Source organism: Schistocerca piceifrons, chromosome 7 (assembly GCF_021461385.2).
Source record: "Schistocerca piceifrons isolate TAMUIC-IGC-003096 chromosome 7, iqSchPice1.1, whole genome shotgun sequence".
Classification (NCBI taxonomy): Eukaryota; Metazoa; Arthropoda; class Insecta; order Orthoptera; family Acrididae; genus Schistocerca; species Schistocerca piceifrons.
Genome location: NC_060144.1, coordinates 21,825,956 through 21,848,720, shown reverse-complemented (window position 1 = coordinate 21,848,720; position 22,765 = coordinate 21,825,956). Strand labels below are relative to the sequence as shown.

General features: G+C 46.3%; 1 protein-coding gene across 1 annotated transcript; it reads left to right on the top strand.

The window, feature by feature from the left end:
• The first annotated feature begins 4,906 nt into the window (after window positions 1-4,906).
• Window positions 4,907-16,741, top strand: LOC124805393. The gene is made up of 2 exons (XM_047265955.1): window positions 4,907-5,154; window positions 16,614-16,741. The coding sequence occupies exons 1-2, from the start codon at window positions 4,926-4,928 to the stop codon at window positions 16,739-16,741; spliced, it is 357 nt and encodes a 118-aa protein (XP_047121911.1). The 5' UTR covers window positions 4,907-4,925.
• The last annotated feature ends 6,024 nt before the right edge of the window (window positions 16,742-22,765 follow it).

The window sequence follows — 22,765 nt, the reverse complement described above, 5'->3', positions numbered from 1 at the left end:
CCACAAAAAGAAGAAATTCAAGACAACCCCCTCTGCCGGAAAAGTCATGGTGACAGTCTTATGGGATTGTGATGGGGTCATTCCCGTGTATGTGATGTCAAGAGGGTCAACTATCAATTCAGAGGCATACGGGTTGACTCTGAATAAAGTCAAGAACCGTTTCCGACGTGTTAAATCGGAGAAGAATCCAGCACAAATTTTGCTCCAACACGATAATGCATAACAAATTTGTTTGCGTGGCCATCATCCGCAGCAAGCATATAAATACTTGTTTTGTGAGTAAAACTGCCTTTTCCTGCCGCTACTTAATTTATCGATCCCATACCAGTCTCGCCTTATCTTGTTCTAAGGCACCGTCAGCGGGATCTACAGGGTGTTACAAAACGGTACGGCCAAACTTTCAGGAAACATTCCTCACACACAAAGAAAGAAAATATGTTATGTGGACATGTGTCCGGAAACGCTTACTTTCCATGTTAGACCTGAAAAAACAGGATCCTGCCATCAGTTACAGCTCGCAAGACAATCCGCTCTTTAAGAGGAGGTTCAGGATTTCATCCAACAGAGGGTCAAGTGGAGGAGTTTACAAGAGGCAACGACGTTACGAAACGCCTTTCACAAATGATGGAGTTTTTTGTTTTACTCAGAATTGTAAGAGCGTATGTATGTAGTGGTCGGCTGTTTCTACATCGAGATGTCGGTGCCGGTGCCACAACTCGTTCAGGGCAGTCCATTGTTTGGTTTTGCCGGAACTCTGGACAGCCCTGTTGACGATATCGCCATTTTTTCCTCAAAAACTCAGGAATTTGTAAGGCAAACTTCGCAATATCTCGTCCCATGAGTGGCGCTGTGCACGAAACAGGAGTCAGTACTGAAAGATGTTTTCCTTGAAGTTAATTTTGTTATTCATTTGTAAATATGTAAAAGATATGAGAACTGATTTTTGTTGACTGCAGTCCTATTAGCTAAAACATTACTGTTGTGTTTCTGTAGGTGTATTATCATAAATTAAATGCAGTGCTTCAGTAATAACGGGACCTGAAGCAAACACTTTCTTAATGGCACTTAAATCCTAATTTCTCTCGTGAGTTGGCACCACTTCGCTCACAGCTGCAAGCGGCGCTGACTTCGGTCGCGCAGCTTGAGGCTGTTGCCAATGGGCACCACTGTGGCGAGCCGGACTTGCGTATCACGGGGATGTCAACCTCGTCCCGCCTGTCCCCAGATCGGTCTGCCGCTGTGGTTGCCCCGGTTGCTGCCCGCAGTGGGGCTGAGCCCTCGCCTGTGGTTGATTGGGAGGTCGTTCCAAGGCGTGGCAGGCAGCGAAAGACGTCCCCGAAGGCTGATCAGAAAGCCTCCCCGGTGCGTCTGACAAACAGGTTTCAGGCACTGTCTCTGGCTGAGCCAGATGCAGCTGCCTGCCCTGTTTCAGTGGATGATTCTCAGCCTTCAAGGTCCGGGCAATCGCAGAGGGTGGGCATATTGGTAGTTGGGAGCTCCAATGCTAGGCGCGTAATGCGGCTCCTTAGGGATATGGCGGCTAAGGAAGGGAAGTAATCCTGTGTGCACTCCGTGTGCATTCTGGGTGGAGTCATTCCTGATGTGAAAAGGGTCCTTTCGGATGCCATGAAGAGCACAGGGTGCAGCCAGCTGCAGGTGGTGGCACATGTCGGCACTAATGACATGTGTCGCTTTGGATCTGAGGAAATTCTCTCTGGATTCGAGCGGCTATCTGATTTGGTGAAGGCTGACGGTCTTGCTTACGAGATGAAGGCAGAGCTCACCATCTGCAGCATCGTCGACAGAACCGACTGCGGACCTTTGGTGCAGTGCCGGGTGGAGGGTCTGAATCAAAGGCTCAGACGGTTTTACGACCGTGTTGGCTGCAGATTCCTTGACTTGTGCCATAGGGTGGTGGGGTTTCGGGTTCCGCTGAATAGATCAGGAGTTCACTACACTCAGCTGGCGGCTACACGGGTAGCGGAGGCTGTGTGGCGTGGAGTGGGCGCTTTTTTAGGTTAGAAGACCTCGTGGAAGTACGGGGTGGGCTGCAATCTCAAAGGGTGCATAACAAATACAGGACGTGCTTGGATCAAGGAACAGTCGGAATTGTAGTTGTAAATTGTTGTAGTTGTGCTGGGAAAGCCCTTGAGCTTCAAGCGCTAATAGAAAGCACAGAAGCTGAAATCGTTATAGGTACAGAAAGCTGGCTAAAGCCTGAAATAAGTTCTGCAGAAATTTTTACGAAGTCTCAGACAGTGTTCAGGAAAGATAGATTAGGCAGAATTAGTGGTGGAGTGTTTGTGTCTGTCAGTAGTGGTTTATCTTGTAGTGAAGTCGAAGTAGACACCCCGTGCGAATTGGTAGGAGTGGAGGTTATACTTAACAGCCGAACTAAGTTAATAATTGGCTCCTTCTACCGACCCCCAGACTCCGATGATATAGTTCCTGAACAGTTCAGAGAAAATTTGAGTCTCGTAACAAATAAATACCCCCCTCATACGGTTATAGTTGGTGGGGACTTCAACCTTCCCTCGATATGTTGGCAAAAATACTTGTTCAAAACCGGTGGTAGGCAGAAAACATCTTCCGAGATTCCCCTAAATGCTTTCTCCGAAAATTATTTCGAACAGTTAGTCCACGAACCCACGCGAATTGTAAACGGTTGCGAAAACACACTTGACCTCTTAGCCACAAACAATCCAGAGCTAATAGAGAGCATCATGACTGATACAGGGATTAGTGATCACAAGGTCGTTTCGCTTTCACTTCGCGTAACAGGCCGGAACTATCGGCGTTTCTTGCGAGTGACTTTGCCTCCCCTGCTGTAACAAGTACCATTGATGATTCAGTGGGTTACGTGGCTGCTTCATGATGGTGCCGTTAACGTCCGGACGCATCTCAACGAGTGTTCCCAGGTCTATGGGTCGGACGAGGGTGTCTACTTGCATGACCAGCCCGTTCACCGGATCTTAACCAGTGAAATTTCTGGTTATGGGGCCATCTCAAAAGCATCATATGTGCAGAGCCCATTCCATACGTGGAGACAATGGAGCAGCGTATTGATGCTGCCCTAACACTGTTTGGATGGTGTTAACAAATGTGAACGTGTGAGACTGAACTTGCTATGGCGTGTACACGCATGCATTGAGGTACATGGAAACAATTTTCAAAACATACTGTAACCGTGGCTGCATGGTACAGTGTGTACTTGACCGCAGTCTCTGTAACAGTGTATGAGTGAATAAATTGTCTTTATCATGAAAACCATGTATTTCCGGACATGAGTTCATTAGACCTTTTTTTGCTCCGTATCTGCTCATCGATCAATCACTAGAGTTTGTACACGGCGAATCAACTGTGCAGCCGGCCAGAGTGGCTGAGCGCTTCTAGGCGCTACAGTCTGGAACCGCGCGACCGCTACGGTCGCAGGTTCGAATCCTGCCTCGGGCATGGATGTGTGTGATGTAGTTAGGTTTAAGTAGTTCTAAGTTCTAGGGGACTGATGACCTCAGCAGTTAAGTCCCATAGTGCTCAGAGCCATTTGAACCATTCAACTGTGCATGTCAGTATGATAGCAGGTGAGGATCGAAGGTATTTTTCCTGCACGTAAAATGATAAATGCCATGATTAAGGGATGAATGGGTTTTATTCCCAAAAACTACCACTAAGGGGTACAATGATCGTGGAAACTGGCTACAGCCGCGGAGTGAACCGCACATGATATACGGAGAGTGCATTACGCCCGCAATAGGAAGGAGTGGCGGACACGTCCAGAGGGTAAGGAAGCTGGCAGGCAAGAGAGCGACCCGCTGTCGCGGCCACTACCTCGGCGACCCTCTGGCGTACCTTACCTGACGGAAAAGTTGGCACCTCTCACTCAGTAATACCGTGGTGGCGTCCCTATCTCAACGTAATAGTGTGGGAGCCAGCTACAAGTACTGTGTGATAGTTTTGGAAACTGCTTACACCCCTACCTGAGGGTAAGTTAAAATGACGGAAGTAGAATACAACAACAAAAATTTACCATTGTTACCCGTTACTATGTACACAGCAACATCTGTGTAATGTGTGTCACGAGCTGCTGCGCACAGCTTCATTGACTTGCTGATATTTTCACCGTGGTGCCCAACATTTGGCAGCACTTGCGCATTATGAAAAGACTGAACATTCACAAACATGTACCTCAGGTTTCCATTGGAAAAAAATACTTCTGTTGCACTGAAGAGCCGCGCGGGATTAGCCGAGCGGTCTCAGACGCTGCAGTCATGAACCGTGCGGGTGGTCCCGGCGGAGGTTCGAGTTCTCCCTCGGGCATGGGTGTGTGTGTTTGTCCTTATGATAATTTAGGTTAAGTAGTGTGTAATCTTAGGGACTGATGACCTTAGCAGTTAAGTCCCATAAGATTTCACACACATTTGAACATTTTTTGCACTGAAGATAGAGTGAAAGTTGATATACAAAATTGTAGCCAGAGAGTCTGAAATGGTTAATTAGGTCCTGTTGGACTATGCTTGGCGAAACATTGTCACATTGAAACCAAGGTCCGTGGGCGCACTCTTCGCTTTTACTACCCTCGATCTTGAACACGTTACCACAGTGCTAACTTTTCTCGTATCTCACTCTGTTATCAAACGAGGTCACGAGAACTGACACCGCTTCTGGGCCACTTAATCTCCTTGGAAAGACGACGACCGTGACACATAGCTGATTTCTATTATCTAGCGCACAACTAACCTGTAGTTACGAGTTCCACTCAGCACTTTTCTGTAAAATTTTCGGGGTGAGGACATCGCAAAACGGCTGCCGGTCGCGTGTAATCTCCAGACGCCCTTCACCGTTTCCAGCGATAAAAATCCTAATAAAAGGAGCACAGTGCGCACAGCGGAACCACACCTCGGCAGGTACTCGCAACAGCCGCAGCAATGAAGCACGCCGTCGCCGTACTGGTCGCCGGGACGTTCCTGCTGGGCTACTGTGCAGCGCCCGGCGGCGCTCAGCAGCAGGCGGCCGGCGGCTTCTTCAACGCCGTCTGCCCCGGCTGCGTGGACGCTATCGAGGGGGCGGCGAGCGCGGGCGAGGAGTCCGCCCACGACGCCTGGAACGCCGCTTTCGGCCACGAGTCCCCCATATACGAGTGGGCTGAGCACGTGGGTAAGCGGCGCTGCGGCCTTCTCGCCTCTCATCTGTTCCGTACCTGCTTATAGCAGCTCGTCTTGAAGGTCTACTGAAACTCTAATGCTATCTGTGTCTGTCAGTTACGTGAGGCAGGGCGTCTCGGTCAGCAGCTGAAGCCCCGCCTTCACAAACACAAGAGCAGTCGCGATTTTACATTTACGCAGTGTCAGTCTTCCTAGAAAATTGTAGTCATCTCGAGGTTGAAGCTCTTTTTTGTTGCTTGCCGGCCGGTGTAGCCGAGCGGTTCTAGGCGCTTCAGTCTGCAACTGCGCGATCACTACGGTCGCAGGTTCGAATCCTGCCTCGCGCATGGATGTGTGTGATGTTCTTAGGTTAGTTAGGTTTAAATACTTCTTAGTTCTAGGACACTGATGACCTCAGATGTTAAGTCCCATAGTGCTCAGAGCCATTTGAACCACTTTTTTTTGCGTCGTATATACAGGGTGTCACAAAAGGCATGCTCAACATTTGGGCATATGACAGGAATGATCATTCTAAGCAAAAACCTTTCGTAAACATGGGCTCTAAAACACAGACACTGAGGTGACAAAACTCGTGGGATAGTGAGATGCACGCATCCAGATGGCGGTAGTATCGCGTGCTCAAGGTACAAAAGGGCAGTGCATTGCCAGAACAGCCATCCGTTCTTAGCTGACCCTTGTCAAAAGGTTTCCGACGTGATTGTGGCGGCACGGTGAATGCGGAATTGTTGTTGGAGCTAGACATACGGGACATTCTTTTTCGGAAATATTTTCAATATTCCGACATGCACAGTGCTAAGAGTCTGGCAAGAATACCAAATTTCAGGCATTACAACTCACTACCGACAACGCAGTGGCCGACGGGTTTCACTTAGAGTTGTCAGTGCTAACAGACCAGTAACACTGCGTGAAATAACTGCAGAAATCAGCGTGGGCCGTACGACGAACGTATTCGTTACGACAGTGTGGCCAAATTTTGGCGTTAGATTCCGGTAGGTAAGAGCTAGTGGTAGGGTTCGAATGTAGCGCAGGCCCCACGAAGCCATGGACTCGCGATTGTCAACAAGGCACTGTGCAAACTTGTGGTGGCACCATAATTGTGTGGACTGTGTTTACACGGAGTGCACTGGTTCCTCTCGTCCAGCTGCTACTTGGACACCTTTTGCAGCCTTACATGGACTTCGTGTTCCCAAAGAACGATGGAATTTTTTTTATGGATGACAATCTGCCACATCACTGGGCCACATCTGTTTGCAGTTGGTTTTAGGAACATTCTGGACAATTCTAGCGGATGATTTGGCCTGCCAGATCGCCCGACACGAGTACCATCGAACAGTTATGGGACATAATCGAGAGGTCCTGCACCGACAATGCTTCCGCAGCTATGGTCGGCTATAGAGGCAGCACGGCAGAACATTTCTGCAGGGGACTTCCAACGACTTGTTGAGTCCGTGCTGCACTGCGTTGGGAGGTAGGACGACCGATACGGTATCAGAAGCTATTCCATGACTTTTGTCTAAGAGCTATAAGCAGTCTTCGATACGTGAAACAAATCTGTTCTACTGCAAGCTCTTCATTTTCCATATTTTCAGAGGAGGTGCTACGCACCAGAACAAGAAAAATTACTTAGTGAAACGACTCTAAAGTGCGTAGCTTAAGAACTATGGACATTTGTTCAGTATAAGAGGTGGTTTCGCAGTAGAAAAGATGAACAAGTGGTCATACCTCTTAAGATATGCATTGTTTACCATACAAGTATTTTTTTTTTTTTTTTGTAGTAGAACACATCTGATGCACAATACCAAGACGAAGAACTTCTCATACACTAAAGAGTCAAAGAGACTAGCACACCTCCCTAATACCGCGTAGGGCCCCCAAGAGCACGCAGAAGTGACGCAACACTCGTGAACTCGACTAACGTCTGAAGTAGTGCTGGAGGTAATTGACAACATGAATCCTGCAGGGCTGTCCGTAAATCCGTAAGAGTACGAGGATGTGGAGATCTCTTCTGAACAGTAGGTTTAAAAGGCATCCCAGATATGCTCAATAATGTTCATGTCTGGGGAGTCTGGTGACCAGCGGAAGTATTTAAACTCAGAAGAGTGTTTCTGGAGCCACTCTGTAGAAATTCCGGACGTCTGGGGTGAATGCATGCAGGTGATTAGACAGGATGCTTCCGTACGTGTCACCTGTCAGACTCGTATGTAGACGTGTGAGGGGTGCGATATCGCTCCAACTGCACACTCCCCACAACATTACACAGCCTCCACCAGCTTGAACAGTTCCCTTCTGACATGCAGGATTCATGGATTCACGAGATTGTCTCCATACCCGCACACATCCAAGCGCGCGGCACAATTTGATACGAGACTTGTCCGACCAGGCAACATGTTTCCAGTCATCAACAATTTAATGTAGTGTTGACGAGCTCAGGCGGGGCGTAAAGCTTTGTGTTGTGCAGTCATCAAGGGTACTCGAGTGGGCCTTCGGCTCCGAAAGCCCATATTGATGATGTTCCGTTGAATGGTTCGCACGCAGGCACTTCTTAATGACCCAGGACTGAAATCTGCAGTACTCTGCGGAAGGATTGAGCTTCTGTCACGTTGAACGATTCTCTTCAGTTGTCTTCGGTCCCGTCCTCGCAGGATCTTTTTCAGGCCGCAGCGATGTCGGAGATGTGATGTTGTACTGGATTCGTGATATTCACGGTATACTCGTGAAATGGTCGCACGGGAAATTCTCTACTTCATCGCTACCTCGGAGGTGCTGTGTCCCATCGCTCGTGCGCCGACTATAACACCATCTTCAAACTCACATCTTGATAACCTGCCATTGTGGCAAGAGAAACCGATGTAACAATTGCGTTGCCGACCGCAGCGCCGTATTCTGCCTGTTTATATATGTGTGCATTTGAAAACGCATGCCTATACCGGAGTCTTTGGCGCTGCAGTGTATCTCTTAATGTAAGTAGTTTATAGCACATATTTAACATACGTTGCCGCTTCGAATTATTGTTTCTGTCGTATCCATATACTGCCCGTTCCTCCTGAGACACCCTGTATATTTACGGAAACGCTGAAACTTCCTGGCAGTATAAAACTGTGTGACGGACCGAGACTCGAACTCGGGACCTTTGCCTTTCGCGAGCAAACGGAAACGCTGTTCTCCCTTGAACAAATTCCTCTTGTTTAACACCCAAACACATTTCGGTGAAGTTTCACAATCTTGAGTGGCTTTATTTGTTGTCCACCAAATAGCAAATAAAGAAATTTCGCGTTAAGAGATTTGGAGGTTATGGCATTTACATTTATAACAATATCAAGGGAAAAAAATTATGCCTTAGTGCCACATGATAACTTTTATGTGGCGCTATCACATTTGCATTACAGGTAACATCTTGCTCCAGTTTGTCATGTAGAATTAATCAGGATTTTTCTCTATTATGTTGTCTATATTCATTAAATGTTAAGTCTAAAATGAAATTATTGCAGGAAATGTTCAAAATGTTCTCCGTTAGCGAGCATACATGCATCCACCCTCCGTCGCATGGAATCCCTGATGCGCTGATGCAGCCCTGGAGAATGGCGTATTGTATCACAGCCGTCCACTATACGAGCACGAAGAGTCTCTACATTTGGTACCGGGGTTGCGTAGACAAGAGCTTTCAAATGCTCCCATAAATGAAAGTCAAGAGGGTTGAGATCAGGAGAGCGTGGAGGCCATGGAATTGGTCCGCCTCTACCAATCCATCGGTCATCGAATCTGTTGTTGAGAAGCGTACGAACTCTTCGACTGAAATGTGCAGGAGCTCCATCGTGCGTGAACCACATGTTGTGTCGTACTTGTAAAGGCACATGTTCTAGCAGCACAGGTAGAGTATCCCGTATGAAATCATGATAACGTGCTCCATTGAGCGCAGGTGGAAGAACATGGGGCCCAATCAAGACATCACCAACAATGCCTGCCCAAACGTCCACAGAAAATCTGTGTTGATGACGTGATTGCACAATTGCGAGCGGATTCTCGTCAGCCCACACATGTTGTCTGTGAAAATTTACAATTTGATCACGTTGGAATGAAGCCTCATCCGTAAAGAGAACATTTGCACTGAAATGAGGATTGACACATTGTTAGATGAAATATTCGCAGAAGTGTACCCGTGGAGGCCAATCAGCTGCTGATAGTGCTTGCACACGCTGTACATGGTACGGAAACAACTGGTTCTCCCGTAGCACTCTCCATACAGTGACGTGGTCAGCGTTACCTTGTACAGCAGCAACTTCTCTGACGCTGACATTAGGGTTATCGTCAACTGCAGGAAGATTGCCTCGTCCATTGCAGGTATCCTCCTCGTTCTAGGTCTTCCCCAGTCGCGAGTCATAGGCTGGAATGTTCCGTGCTCCCTAAGACGCCGATCAATTGCTTCGAACGTCTTCCTGTCGGGACACCTTCGTTCTGGAAATCTGTCTCGATACAAACGTACCGCGCCACGGCTATTGCTCCGTGCTAATCCATACATCAAATGGGCATCTGCCAACTCCACATTTGTAAACATTGCACTGACTGCAAAACCACGTTCGTGATGAACACTAATCTGTTGATGCCACGTACTGATGTGCTTGATGCTAGTACTGTAGAGCAATGAGTCGCATGTCAACACAAGCACCGAAGTCAACATTACCTTCCTTCAATTGGGCCATCTGGCGATGAATCGAGGAAGTACAGTACATACTGACGAAACTAAAATGAGCTCTAACATGGAAATTAAGCGTTTCCGGACACATGTCCACATAACATCTTTTCTTTATTTCTGTGTGAGGAATGTTTCCTGAATGTTTGGCCGTACATTTTTGTAACACCTTTATTATATCTGGTTTCTTTTTTGCATGAGTTTCATCAATGTTTCTGTCGTGATGCATTGTGCTAATGAGAACTACAGACTTTTTCTTTTTGGGAACATAACGCACCATTGTAATGTCACCTCTAAATGCAAACAAAGACGAATGACTCGTTCTTGAGGCAGATGGTTTCATCTCATTAAGACTTTCTGGTTTATTTTGTTTGATTGTTCCCACCACTGTAATTTGCTTCTGAAGCATCTCTTCTGCCAGCTGCACACTAGTAAAGAAGTTGTCAACAGTGATATCTTTTGATGATCGTTCAATGCTTTTAGCAAGATCTTTCACCACATTCAATCCAAGATTTTTCTGAATAGGTTCATGGGGCTTCCTTCCCGTGTAAACAATTCCGTCTAAAGCATATGCAGATGTAGCATCGCATAACCAAAATATTTTTATGCCATACTTGGCTGGTTTAGAGGGCATATACTGGGTGAAGCTGCATGTTCCACGGAATGGGACTAGCTGTTCGTCAACTGTGAGCGAATCATTGGGAATCATTCTATTTCTACACTTGTCAAGAAATAGTTCCCATACATAGCGAACAGCTGCAAGTTTGTCATCTGCAGATCGAGCTTCACGGGTACACCTGTCATCAAATCTTATCATTCTCCTTATATCCTCGAATCTGTTTACTGACATGGTGGCTTTATATGTAGAATTTGCCTTTTCGTCCAAGAATAATTCTCTAATAGGGACATCCCAACTCTTCTCAACACCGGAAAGCAGTAAGAGACCAAGAAAACCCTCCATTTCAGCAAGCGAAACGTTTTTCCACGTAAAGCAGCCACTCTTCTGCCTTCAATATTCGTGCAGTTGATGATTTCCTCTAGTGTTTCCTTGGAGATGAAATAGTCTCAGGCATCCTTAGGTTTACAGGTTTTCAAACCACGGGCTGGACCATGTGCCTTCTTTACGATATCATGGACAGACATACGAAAATTTGCAGAAGGATCTAATTTCCAAATCGTTCCATTCCGACTAATCTATGTATAGTCTTCTATACCTCTTAATGGCGGTTCATACTCTGATGAAGTAATATTATCGGAAGGACTGTCATCTGCCTCAATATTCACATCTGCAGGTTCATTGGCTGATTCTTCACTACTTGCATCTTCAAAAATATTTCCTTCCTCGCAAGAATCATATTCTTCAAACCACTGAGCCACAGCACTTTCAAAACTAGCTGCATTTGCACGTACTGACTCTCTTGCTTTGCGTGTCGAAGCCATAGCAAAAGGCGTGTCTCCCGAACAGCAGCTTGTGCAGCACTAAACAAATCTTACTCGTAACAATATGGGCCTTGCAGCAACAAACTACAGTAACAATAAGGCTGACAAGAGCAGCACAGGATAACAATAATATGCAATAATAAAACATTTTGATAGCAAACAGATCAATAATACACCGACATCGCCAATATGTGAAAGTAGTGTGTATTATTTTTTAGTTATAATATTACTACTACAGCTACTGCTGCTGTTGGCACTCCTGTTGCTGGAAATACCACTACAGTTACTGTTGAATTAATAACTACTCCCAAACAAATGTTGAAGACAATATAGGCTAAAGAACATTTATAAATGTGTGAGGACTTCTGAAGCCCTGCTTATGCATTCACGATGTATGGGTAAACGTATTGAATTATAAAAAAACTTAAAAAGGTATCTCGTTCAGACTTGATAGGAGGAATGTCACAGTGTTAGTGAAAGAGTACTGGAAAGCAGTTTGAAATCAAACAAAAAATTACAGAATTTTTTTAAAAAATGAAGACATACAAGGGCCTTGGAAGCCCTGTATATGCATAATTGTCTGCGATTATCGAGTGAATCGTAGCTATCAACAGCCCCCCCCCTCCTCTCCCCCAAGATGTGGTAGTATGACTGCATCCAGTCATCAGTCAGTGGTTTCAACAGTATATGGAGCATCGGAAGAAACTTGCGTTATGCAGTAATAGATTCTTGTCTGCTGAAGGTGCTTAACCTTCTGTTCGGTGTGTTTACATTAAGCTGTATATTTCTTTCACACTGCTAACGGAAAGAATATTATGAGGCTAATTTACCTGAAAACTGTCGGTCGAAGTAATGTGGAAGCGGGATACGTGTAGGAAAGGGTCGATGGTTGTCATGGTAACTTAAGCTAGGGATCTCCACCACGCGAGACCGTCCCTGCTGCACACTGCGACATCGCTGTCGGTTGGCGACATTCGCAACATCACCTGCTCCCCTAAGTCACCCACGCGAGTGTAATGGGCAGCGCGCACGATGAGTTACGTTCGTCGCGTTGATAACGCGCCCTGAAGCCTCACTTGTCATCTTGCGGGAGAAAGAATCAAAGCTGCCATTCACAGCGCAGCGGAGCAGCCAGTTGTCGTGCACGACAGTCGTGCTAAACGTTTCTCACACTCGTACACTTACCGATCAAAATTATCCAGATGCGTATTTATGGACATTAGTGTGGGATGTGTCCACCCTTCCTCTTCGAGGTTCATTCAATTCCTGTAGGCTGAGTTCCATAATGGCTTCTTCTAGTTGTGTTCCACCGTCTTCAGTCAGGCGGCTGTGAGAGAATACTAACCTCAGATTTGCATCCATGGAGTACAGAAGAGGCTTAGTTCGTCCTAGGTGACTAATGTCCTTTAGTCTTAGCAGATAGTCACGTTGGACTCTGGAGGGAAGTCGATGCTTCGAGTCATCCCCGAGGTGCACAGTTGGGTTCAAGTCAGGATTCTGGGTAGACCAGTCCATTTCAGGAGCGTTACTGGCCACAATTCATTGCCTTACGAGCTACTTTATTGGATGGTGCACTGTGATGCTGATTCAAGCAGTCTTCGCGCCGAAACTGTTACTCTACTGTCACAGAGTACACAATGGTATCAAATGTGTTTATGTCCTTTCCCAAGTAGCATTTTCGTAAACGCAAAATGATGACTGCACCCAAACCACAAAGCAAAACAACCCTACTGTAACACGCCCTACTCTGTTCTCACCTGTCAGCACTACACATGACGGCAGGTAACGTTCCACACACATCCGCCAGACAGAAACTATTCCATCCGAAGCCCAGAGAGTATAGCGTGATCTGCCAGACAGAAACCTTCCCATCAAAATTCCATAGCATGATCCGATATACAGAAACCTTTCTATCCAAATCCCACAGAGTATAGCGGAGTCCGCCAGAAAGAACAATCCATCCATATCCCAATGAGTATAGTATGATCCTCCAGACAGAAACCTTTCCACCCAAATCCCAGAGAGTATAATGTGATCTGCCAGAGAGAAACCATTCCATCCAAATTGCAGAGAGTATAGCGTGATCGTCCTGACAAAAACCTTTCCATCCAAATCCCAGAGAGTGTAGCATGATCCGCCAGACAAAAGTCATCCACCCAAATCCCAGAGAGTATAATGTGATCTGTCAGACAGAAACCATTCCATCCAAATCCCAGAGAGTATAGCGCGATCTGCCAGACAGAAACAATTCCATTCAAATTCCAAAGAGTATAGTGTGATCCACCAGACAGAAATCATTCCATCCAAATCCCAGAGAGTATAGAGTGATTCATCGATCCAAATCACTGTCCTATGGCGTTACCCCTTACGCCACGTAAAGAGTCGCTTAGCGGTGACCACGATAATGTTGTGTATACATGGCATTGCTCAGCCATTGCTCATTATTAACTCCCTATGCGCAGCAGTCACTGCGATAGCTGGGTTGATGGTAGGCCTCTGGCGCTCACGAGCGCTTCCTTCCGCAGATTACATACGTTTTTTCGACTACCTTCCGGAATGTCCGGCGTCGCCTGTCCGTCGGCACATGAGGGCCACCTGGTCTTCGTCTAGCTCAGATTATTCGTTCGTATTTCCACATCACAGTCACAGTACTCGTTGTATCATCCAAATATTGCAGTACCGCACCAAATTCGGCAGTGCACATCTGTACCACATACGTCAGCGATATCTCGCTGCAGTCCACAAAGACGACTGGGAGAGGCTGAGGGAGACCTGCCTTGTCTCTCCGCACAGCACCGCCCTCGCACTATGGTAAATTTACAGTCGATCACGGAAAAGTTCTGACCAGTGCATGTGACCTCAGCTGAAGTAGTCAACATCATCGAGATGAGCTAAAGAGTTACGGAAGTCTCAGATGGAAAGGTACTTATGTAAATGAGGAACATTTTTCTTCAAGAAATGAGTTTGTTAATTGGTGCTTCAAGTGATGCTTTAATAGCCAGTAACAGTTGTAAATTGTCGAGCACTCCTGTGGGGAAGGATTGTATCAAATCTTTTTATCATTCATGTGATAAAGTGAACTAATATTTCATATGTCATAGGACCAAAGCGCCTTCATCCGAGCAGTGAAAGAACCCGCATTTATGGCTGGCAGATTGTAGTTTCGTGAGGTCATGACATTACCAACCATCAATTTCGGCAACCCTGACGGATTGTTCACTTAGCTGACATCGAATGATTAGTCTACGTTCATAGTTCGTAATTACTGAGCCCTCTGGAACTGCTGACTTTGTAAAGAAGATACAGCACTCCCCGCTTTCTTTCATATTGGCGGGTCCGCCTCGGGCATGGATGTGTGTTAGTTAGGTTTAAGTAGTTCTAAGTCTAGGGGACTGATGACCTCAGACGTTAAAAGTCCCATAGTGCTCAGGGTCATTTGAACCATTGTTTTTGATAAGCGAAAAATATCAAAGTGACTTAACAAATTGTGGTCTGGAAGCAAGCGGGTCAACAGTTACAAAGAGAGACGAGTTGAGAGACAAATTTCCAGTGGAATATTGTTGTTACTTGTAAGATGTAATCATTCTATTCGTTAGATGCATTCGGACAACATCCAAGCGAACATCATAGGAATACGATGAATGAAACGTTAGTTCCGCGTTAAATGAGACTTTCGGAATGATTTTTATCAGATAACGTTCGGATCACAACAGGGGAGAAAGTAACCAGCTATTTGCTGTACTAGAAGTGTTGTGACCACGTTGTATTGCGATCGCGCGCTAGATGTACACTTAGCACACTTCTACACTACTGGCCATTAAAATTGCTACACCACGAAGATGACGTGCTACAGACACGAAATTTAACCGACAGGAAAAAGATGCTGTCATACGCAAATGATTAGCTTTTCAGAGCATTCACACAAGGTTGGCGCCGGTGGTGACACCTACAACGTGCCGACATGAGGAAAGTTTCCAACCGATTTCTCACACACAAACAGCAGTTGACCGGCGTTGGCTGGCGAAACGTTGTTGTGATGCCTCGTGTAAGGAGGAGAAATGCGTACCATCAAGTTTCCGACTTTGATAAAGGTCGGATTGTAGCCTATCACGATTGCGGTTTATCGTATCGCGACGCTCCTGCTCGCGTTGGTCGAGATCCAATGACTGTTAGCAGAATATGGAGTTGGTGGGTTCAGGAAGGTAATACGGAACGCCGTGCTGGATCCCAATGGCCTCGTATCACCAGCAGTCAAGATGACAGGTATCTTATCCGCATGGCTGTAACGGATCGTGCAGCCACGTCTCGATCCCTGAGTCAACAGATATGGACGTTTGCAAGACAACAACCATCTGCACGAACAGTTCGACGACATTTGCAGCAGCATGGACTATCAGGTCGGAGACCATGGCTGCGGTTACCCTTGACGCTGCATCACAGACAGGAGCGCCTGCGATGGTGTACTCAACGACGAACCTGGGTGCACGAATGGCAAAACGTAATTTTTTCGGATGAATCCAGGTTCTGTTTACAGCATCATGATGGTCACATCCGTGTTTGGCGACATTGCGTTGAACGCACATTGGAAGCGTGTATTCGTCATCGCCAATCTGGCGTATCACGCGGCGTGATGGGGTGGGGTGCCAATGGTTACTCGTCTCGGTCACCTCTTGCTCGCATTGACGGCACTTTGAACAATGGGCGTTAAATTTCAGATGTGTTACGACCCGTGGCTCTACCCCTCACTCGATCCCTGCGAAACCCTAAATTTCAGCAGGATAATGCACGACCGAATGTTGCAGGTCCCGTACGGGCCTTTCTGGGTACAGAAAATGTTCGACTGCTGCCCTTGCCAGCACATTCTCCAGATCTCTCACCAATAGAAAACGTGTGGTCAATGGTGGCCGAGCAACTGGCTCGTCACAATACGCCAGTCACTACTCTTGATGAACTGTGGTATGGTGTTGAAGCTGCATGGGCAGCTCTACCTGTACCCGCCATCGCAGCTCTGTTTGACTCAATGCCCAGGCGTATCAAGGCCGTTATTGCGGCCAGAGGTGGTTGTTCTGTGAGTGATTTCTCAGGATCTGTGCACCCAAATTGCATGAAAATGTAATCACATGTCAGTTTTGGTATAATATATTTGTCCAATGAATACCCGTTTATCATGTGCATTTGTTCTTGGTGCAGCAGTTTTAATGGCCAGTAGTGTAGCTTTGATCGCAAAGTGAGTGGATGCAGACGCTATCAGCAGCAAGTGGTGAGCTGGGCCCGAGGCCACGCTGGGCAGACAGACGCTGGACCGCCTCTCCTTGTGTTTGCAGGCTCGAATGCAGGCGGCAGCAGCGGTGGCGCGGCGGTCCGCCGCACCGGCGCAGTCGGCGCCGCGCACGCCAGGAAGGGCGGCGCCGCCCGCGCCGCCCACGCCGCCCACGCCGCCCACGCCGCCTAAACGTGCACCCGACCACGAGCTGTCCGACGCTGCTGAGCGGGGTCTCCTGCGTCGAACTGCTCATTAAAAGACTACGAAAACAAGTGTCTTTGTTCACTCATCTGTATATTTATAAAACTCATTGCACTTATTTATGTAAGTCTATTTGCTCCACTTGTCCTCCCCTTGGTCGATTTCATCCAAAGTAAGCTCACATGTCACTTATTATCTGGAGAGAAGCACTGCGTGGGTAATAACCATTTACCTTCCGTAAGACTAGGTAGTGGGGTTGACATAGAAGTGTAACTCAACAACGTCTCGAGCAAATTCGACCAAATTTTGTATATACATGAATCATTATTTGTTTTCTTGGCACAAAATTACAGTGGGCGTAATATACCGACATCACTCCTAGGCTTTGGGCCGGGGATGAGACGTCGTGATCTATAAAATTATTCTATACCGACCGATGTTGGTATAAAATCCATAGTTCTTTTGGTCGCTGGACTTCTTGGTGACAATCGCGATGACGTGTTAACCTAGGAGCACGCAGGACGCGCGGGGAGGGGAGGGGGGGGGGGTGATGGAATGGGAACAAACACAGGTGACGTATCAGCAGTACTGTCACGCTTGAAACAATTCCTACCAAACTTGGCACACGCCATTGTCACAGTCACATGTCGTCGTACTCATTTCTGAGTGTCGCGATCTCGTGCACCAAGTGTCTCCATCCCGGACGGCTATCGGCTTATCTCAGAGCCTGCTGAAGACGTACACTGGAGTTGTTCATTTGATCCATCCACCTGCTCTCTGCTCTTCCCCTCGGTCTCGTTTCTTCGATTTTGTCTTCCACGACTATTTTTTCTAGATTTTCTCCATCTCTTCTCACAATATGGCCGACGAAAAGGATACTTATTTACGTGACGCTAAAAGAAAGGCGCCTGGAGATACTGAGTTGCTCAACAACGAACACATTTGTTCTTCTTTCGGTCTAATTTATGCCCAGCATCCTGCACCAGAACCAATGCTTAAATGCAGCAATACGCTACCTGTCGTTGGCCTTAAAATTTCGTGTCACGCATCTGTAAAAGAACGCGACTGTTCAACAGGCCGGCCTTCCTGCGCGGAACGTTACCGCTCTATTCTGCCACATCTTGGCGATCTTCTTCATACCACACGCCCTAGAGTGCTCCGTCCTCTCATCTTCACAGCTTCTCCTGTCTCAGATGGTGCAAGATAGATGACAGAATTCACGACTTCCAGTTCCTTTAATCAACCTATCAGTTGGACCTGCGCTCCCTGATCCGTTATCGTGGATCTGGACTTTCTGAGATTGATGTCTAATCCACATGATACACTAACGTCCTTTACATTTGTTAGTTGTTCAGCAAGTTCATCTTTTCTGCTGGTTGAAAGCATGGTGTCATCGGCAAACAGGAGTTAATTAACAGTTCTTTCATATGTCTTTAGACCAACCATCACTTGGTATATGCATGATCCGTTATTGGTATAAAAATACGGTGGGAGTAAGATGCTTCTGCTACCCACTAAGGACGGGGTAGATATGACAATGTGCATGTTGTAACAATATTAAAAAACGGCCTGTTGGTATTTCTTTCTGGTATTAAATTGAATTAGTAGCGTGTAAAAGTATAAAATGCAATCTGTCTCTTGTTTGTGTTGATGAATTTGTCAACCAGGTCACGAGAATGAGCACTGGAGCAAGCCAACAGTTTTGTCAGCGTATTTGGGGAACACAGATAGTGCCACACGGTAGAATATCGCGCGTAGATTTAACACCGTCTCTCGAGTCGCATGGTCTAAAGTAGCGGAAAAACAGTTGCCAACAATAGTTATTTTTCTCGAAACAAAGATCAGTTACTGTTGTCACTATGCCTTCACGCAATAACGAAACGGAAATCTGACATTCAGATTCAACGAAAAGGAGTCAAAGTGGAACTATTGCCGGAAAGTTGTACAGAATATAAACGACACTGTCGACTGTAGGCTATTTGGGTGAGTGAAACTGCAATGCAGGCTGGTGAATCTGAAGATCAACGTGAACCTGGCTTACGAGGGACGAGGAAACCAGACATCCCGCTACCGGGTCGTGTGTGTCACCTACAGAGAATTAGGGTGACGGTCACATATACGACAAAGCCGACTGTCTTTTCCCTTTGTTAAACAAAATTTCGAAATTTTGACACATATCCTTCACGAGAGATGAAGAGCTGGATATAGATCACAGATGTACCTCTGTAGCAAGATTAAAATGTCGTGTTGTACTGTTTGTAAGTTGAAATAAATGTTTACTTTCAAAACTCCTTGATTTTTTATTTAAATCCAGAGCGTTTCGATAAAAAATATATTTATAGAAAGTAGAGATGTGATTGAATGTGAAGAAATGAGATGAAATACTTACTTATTAAAAATTTAAAAAAAATTGTTTTTTGTCACCACTAAAAAGCTGTACCAGTGTCTGCGACTCTTTGCATATCTATTGCTCAGGCAGAATTACAACTTTCGTCGGGATTGAAAGGAAATAGTAGAGCGAAATTTATTACAGATACAGATGAAATGCGTGCGAAATATATGCGTAAGCGGAAGAAGTCGCTGGAAAAATCTAGTACCTTACGAAAGCCTAACGCAGCAATTCTGTAAGTAAGTGTGCTACGTCTCCACTTTTGTATATTTACGCAGTCCAATGCTATATCACTGTTTGTTATATCTGTTCAAGTTCAAATGGCTTAACTTATTCCTTTCCAATATATCCATATACAGACTCTTTTTGCAAGCGGTCCTTTCCATCTGCTGAATTGAAATGTAACTGCGAGGCGCTAGTTTGAAGTCCAGCAGTAAAGGTAGGTTGTTTGGCACCTACAATAACGTCTACAGGAAACTTGAAATATGATTCTGGTAGTTTCAAATACAAAGCTTTGTGTTTCAGTACATAAAGACGAGGTAACTGTGACTGACTCTTTTGCTTGTTATTTTGTAAAAAAAATCCACTTGGGAGAATGTGATTTTATATCGATGTCTCCCATATAACATGTTACTTATATTAGGTACGTTTAATAAACTATCTTCACAAGTTCACGTGAACGAAACTTACAAAATTTTTCCGTGGTGGTGATACAGCCTTCCAGGGGTGATGGATAAGTGAAATATATATAAAAGTGACTTAACAAATTGTGGTCTGGAAGCAAGCGAGTCAACAGTTACAAAGACAGACGAGTTGTGAGACAAATTTCCAGTGGAATATTGTTGTTGCTTGTAAGATGCGATCATTCTGTTTGTTAGATGCATTCGGACAACATCCAGGCGAACATCATAGGAATACGAGGAATGAAACTCTTTGAATGTGCAGCAGGTAGTATGAAGTGTGCTTTGTAAAGGACGGTCTAGAAGTGAAGACGTATGCCGGTGCAGTTTGTGTTCACAAAGTGATGAGCACAGTCTCCAGATATATGGGAATAGCATTGTAACCGGTTATGAATTAGTGGACATAGAAAACAGAAACTCTAATGTAGTAGTTTAGCTTGCTAACCACATGGGTGGCTACGATGTCGAGTATCGGTGTGTGCAAGGAATGGGTAACGCTGCGTGCGAGGTGACAATGAAGACAGAGGATAGCGTCTGGAGATAAACAGCTTTAATTGGCAGCTCATTCTATACAGCAAAGCCGGCCAGAGAGGCCACTGAGGCAATGACACAGCTGCAATGCTGGCGACGGCCGTGTGCTCTGCTCTGCTGAGGAATGACACGAATGAACGCTGTCGGCAGCCAGGAAAGTGTCAAGCCGGGCCCATATCGAACCCAGGACCTCCGAAGACGACGTGGCGTGGTGCTAGGCGCTGGCGTGCCTTAACGGCGCAACTGTGAAGGACCCAGCTGACGCCCGAGATAAGAAGGGTAACGGGCCTATGACCGCGTCACGTGGCTGGTGTTGACGAAGCGCTGGAACTGGAGCAATGCCCTGTCACTGGAGGCAGAATCAAGACTGAAGGTGAAGTGTACCACGGCGCGTCAGAAACCCAGCCTGATATCAGGACAGGACTGATCTAACTTCGGGTTGAGGTAGCAGTGTTACACTGCCCGGCACTGGAATTTCGTAACTGGAGGACCTCTTATGGGACTGTTGTGGCCCGCTGGAGCCAATTCCGCAACACTCGCAAAGCTCAGAGGCTGTATCTGTCCAGGTGCCCATGTCGGGAATGAAGAATGGTCAAGATGCTGCTTGCTTTCGACGATGAGGTCGTCAGAGACGGAACACAAAGACAGATGGGGAAAGGATAGTGAAGGTAATCGGCTGTGGCCCTTCAAAAGGGCCATCCTAGCATATACCTTAGCAACTGAAATCTCTTGGTGGCAGGACGAGGATTTGAACCAGCGTCCTCCAGAACTCGAGTGCAGTGTCTCGCTATTGCGTCATCCACCTAGCCCAGAGGTACCCACACGGGATACTTCATTGGAAACATGCGACCGAGGAGAACGACCGGCTGTGTAGACTTGGAAGGAGTGATGCGCGTACAGTATACGATGAGGCCCCAGCTCAGTCTGCACTTTCTGCTCCCTTATTTTTTCCCTGAAAGGAAGGGAAAGTGCAGTTTCAAGGCCACTTCATTCTCCTGACCTGACCCAACCAGACTCTTGTAGAGCTGTGTGAATATTCTGAAACTGAGGAGATCTGTAATGCCTCTTTATGTACCTAAAATTCATGACTCTCTCTGAAAAATATTGTCAGCAGTTATAAAGATATAGCTGGTTAATTTTCTAATGTAAAATTATCTAGCAAGCAGAAACTGGCGCCGCCTGGAATCAGCCGAGCGGTCTAAGGCGCTGCAGTCATGGACTGTGCGGCTGGTCCCGGCGGAGGTTCGAGTCCTCCCTCGGGCATGGGTGTGCGTGTTTGTCCTTAGGATAATTTAGGTTGTGTGTAAGCTTAGGGACTGATGACCTTAGCAGTTACGTCCCATAAGATTTGACACACATTTGAACATTTTGAACAGAAACTGGCAAATTATTTATTGGTAACCGAGCGAAGATCGAATCATGACGTTACTCGACAGCCCCCAAAGAACTCAGAATCACGTCGATCTGGCGCTTCTGCAGGGTGTTCAGAAATAGTCTGTAGAGTATGTTGTCGCCTGTCAGACATCTCATGCCCCCTGCGTATTTTCAAGCCTGTTGCGCCTGACCCTACTGTGACGCAGCAGCCCGTAATAGTAATTCTGGCCGCGTTGGTAATTTCGTGCCATGTACCCCCCTTGCATCATATTCCATTTCCTGTAATAACATTTAAAGTCGTCTTCTGACCAAAATAACGTGCCTAAGCTGTACTGGCAACTTCGTGATACAAATCCCAGTTACCGGAGTACATGGGCAGTAAAGAACTGTTTCTTTTGTACCACCTGTTTGAAAAAAAGTTGCTAGACTCGAGTACCCTGACGGCTGACAGTTTTGCATCAGTGCGATATATTATGTGCGACTTTGCGTGGCCTCTGGCCGGTATACTAAAAAAATGGCTGGTAGGACTCACTACGTGAGTGCACTCCTGCACAGTGGATTGCATTCTAGGGGCCGTTTCGCCCTCCATATAACCGCACATGAATTCTATTCTATAATCAATAGGCCATGTGGCTGGTAACAGCCCAGCCCTGGGTAGATGCCATCGGGTGAGTTAAGGAATGTCTCGAATTTTCGCACTGAAAAGGAGTGGCTTTAAACGAAACTTTCCATGTCACGTCATAGCGAATGTCCACGGAAATTTCTGTTACTATTCGTTCCCCATACGGTTCCAAAGTCTTTTGGTCCACTGTCCGACTCAGCTTCATGACCGGAGTCATACCTATCCTTAATAACATTCGAATCATTGCCTTAACTACATCCTCAAATAATTCGCTCGTGAAGAGAATGAAAAGTAGTAGGTGAATATGGAATGGGGGTAAGCAATGAAAGAGGAAGCCGCCTGGTAGAGTTTTGCACAGAGCATAACTTAATCATAGCTAATACTTGGTTCAAGAAGCACAAAAGAAGGTTGTATAC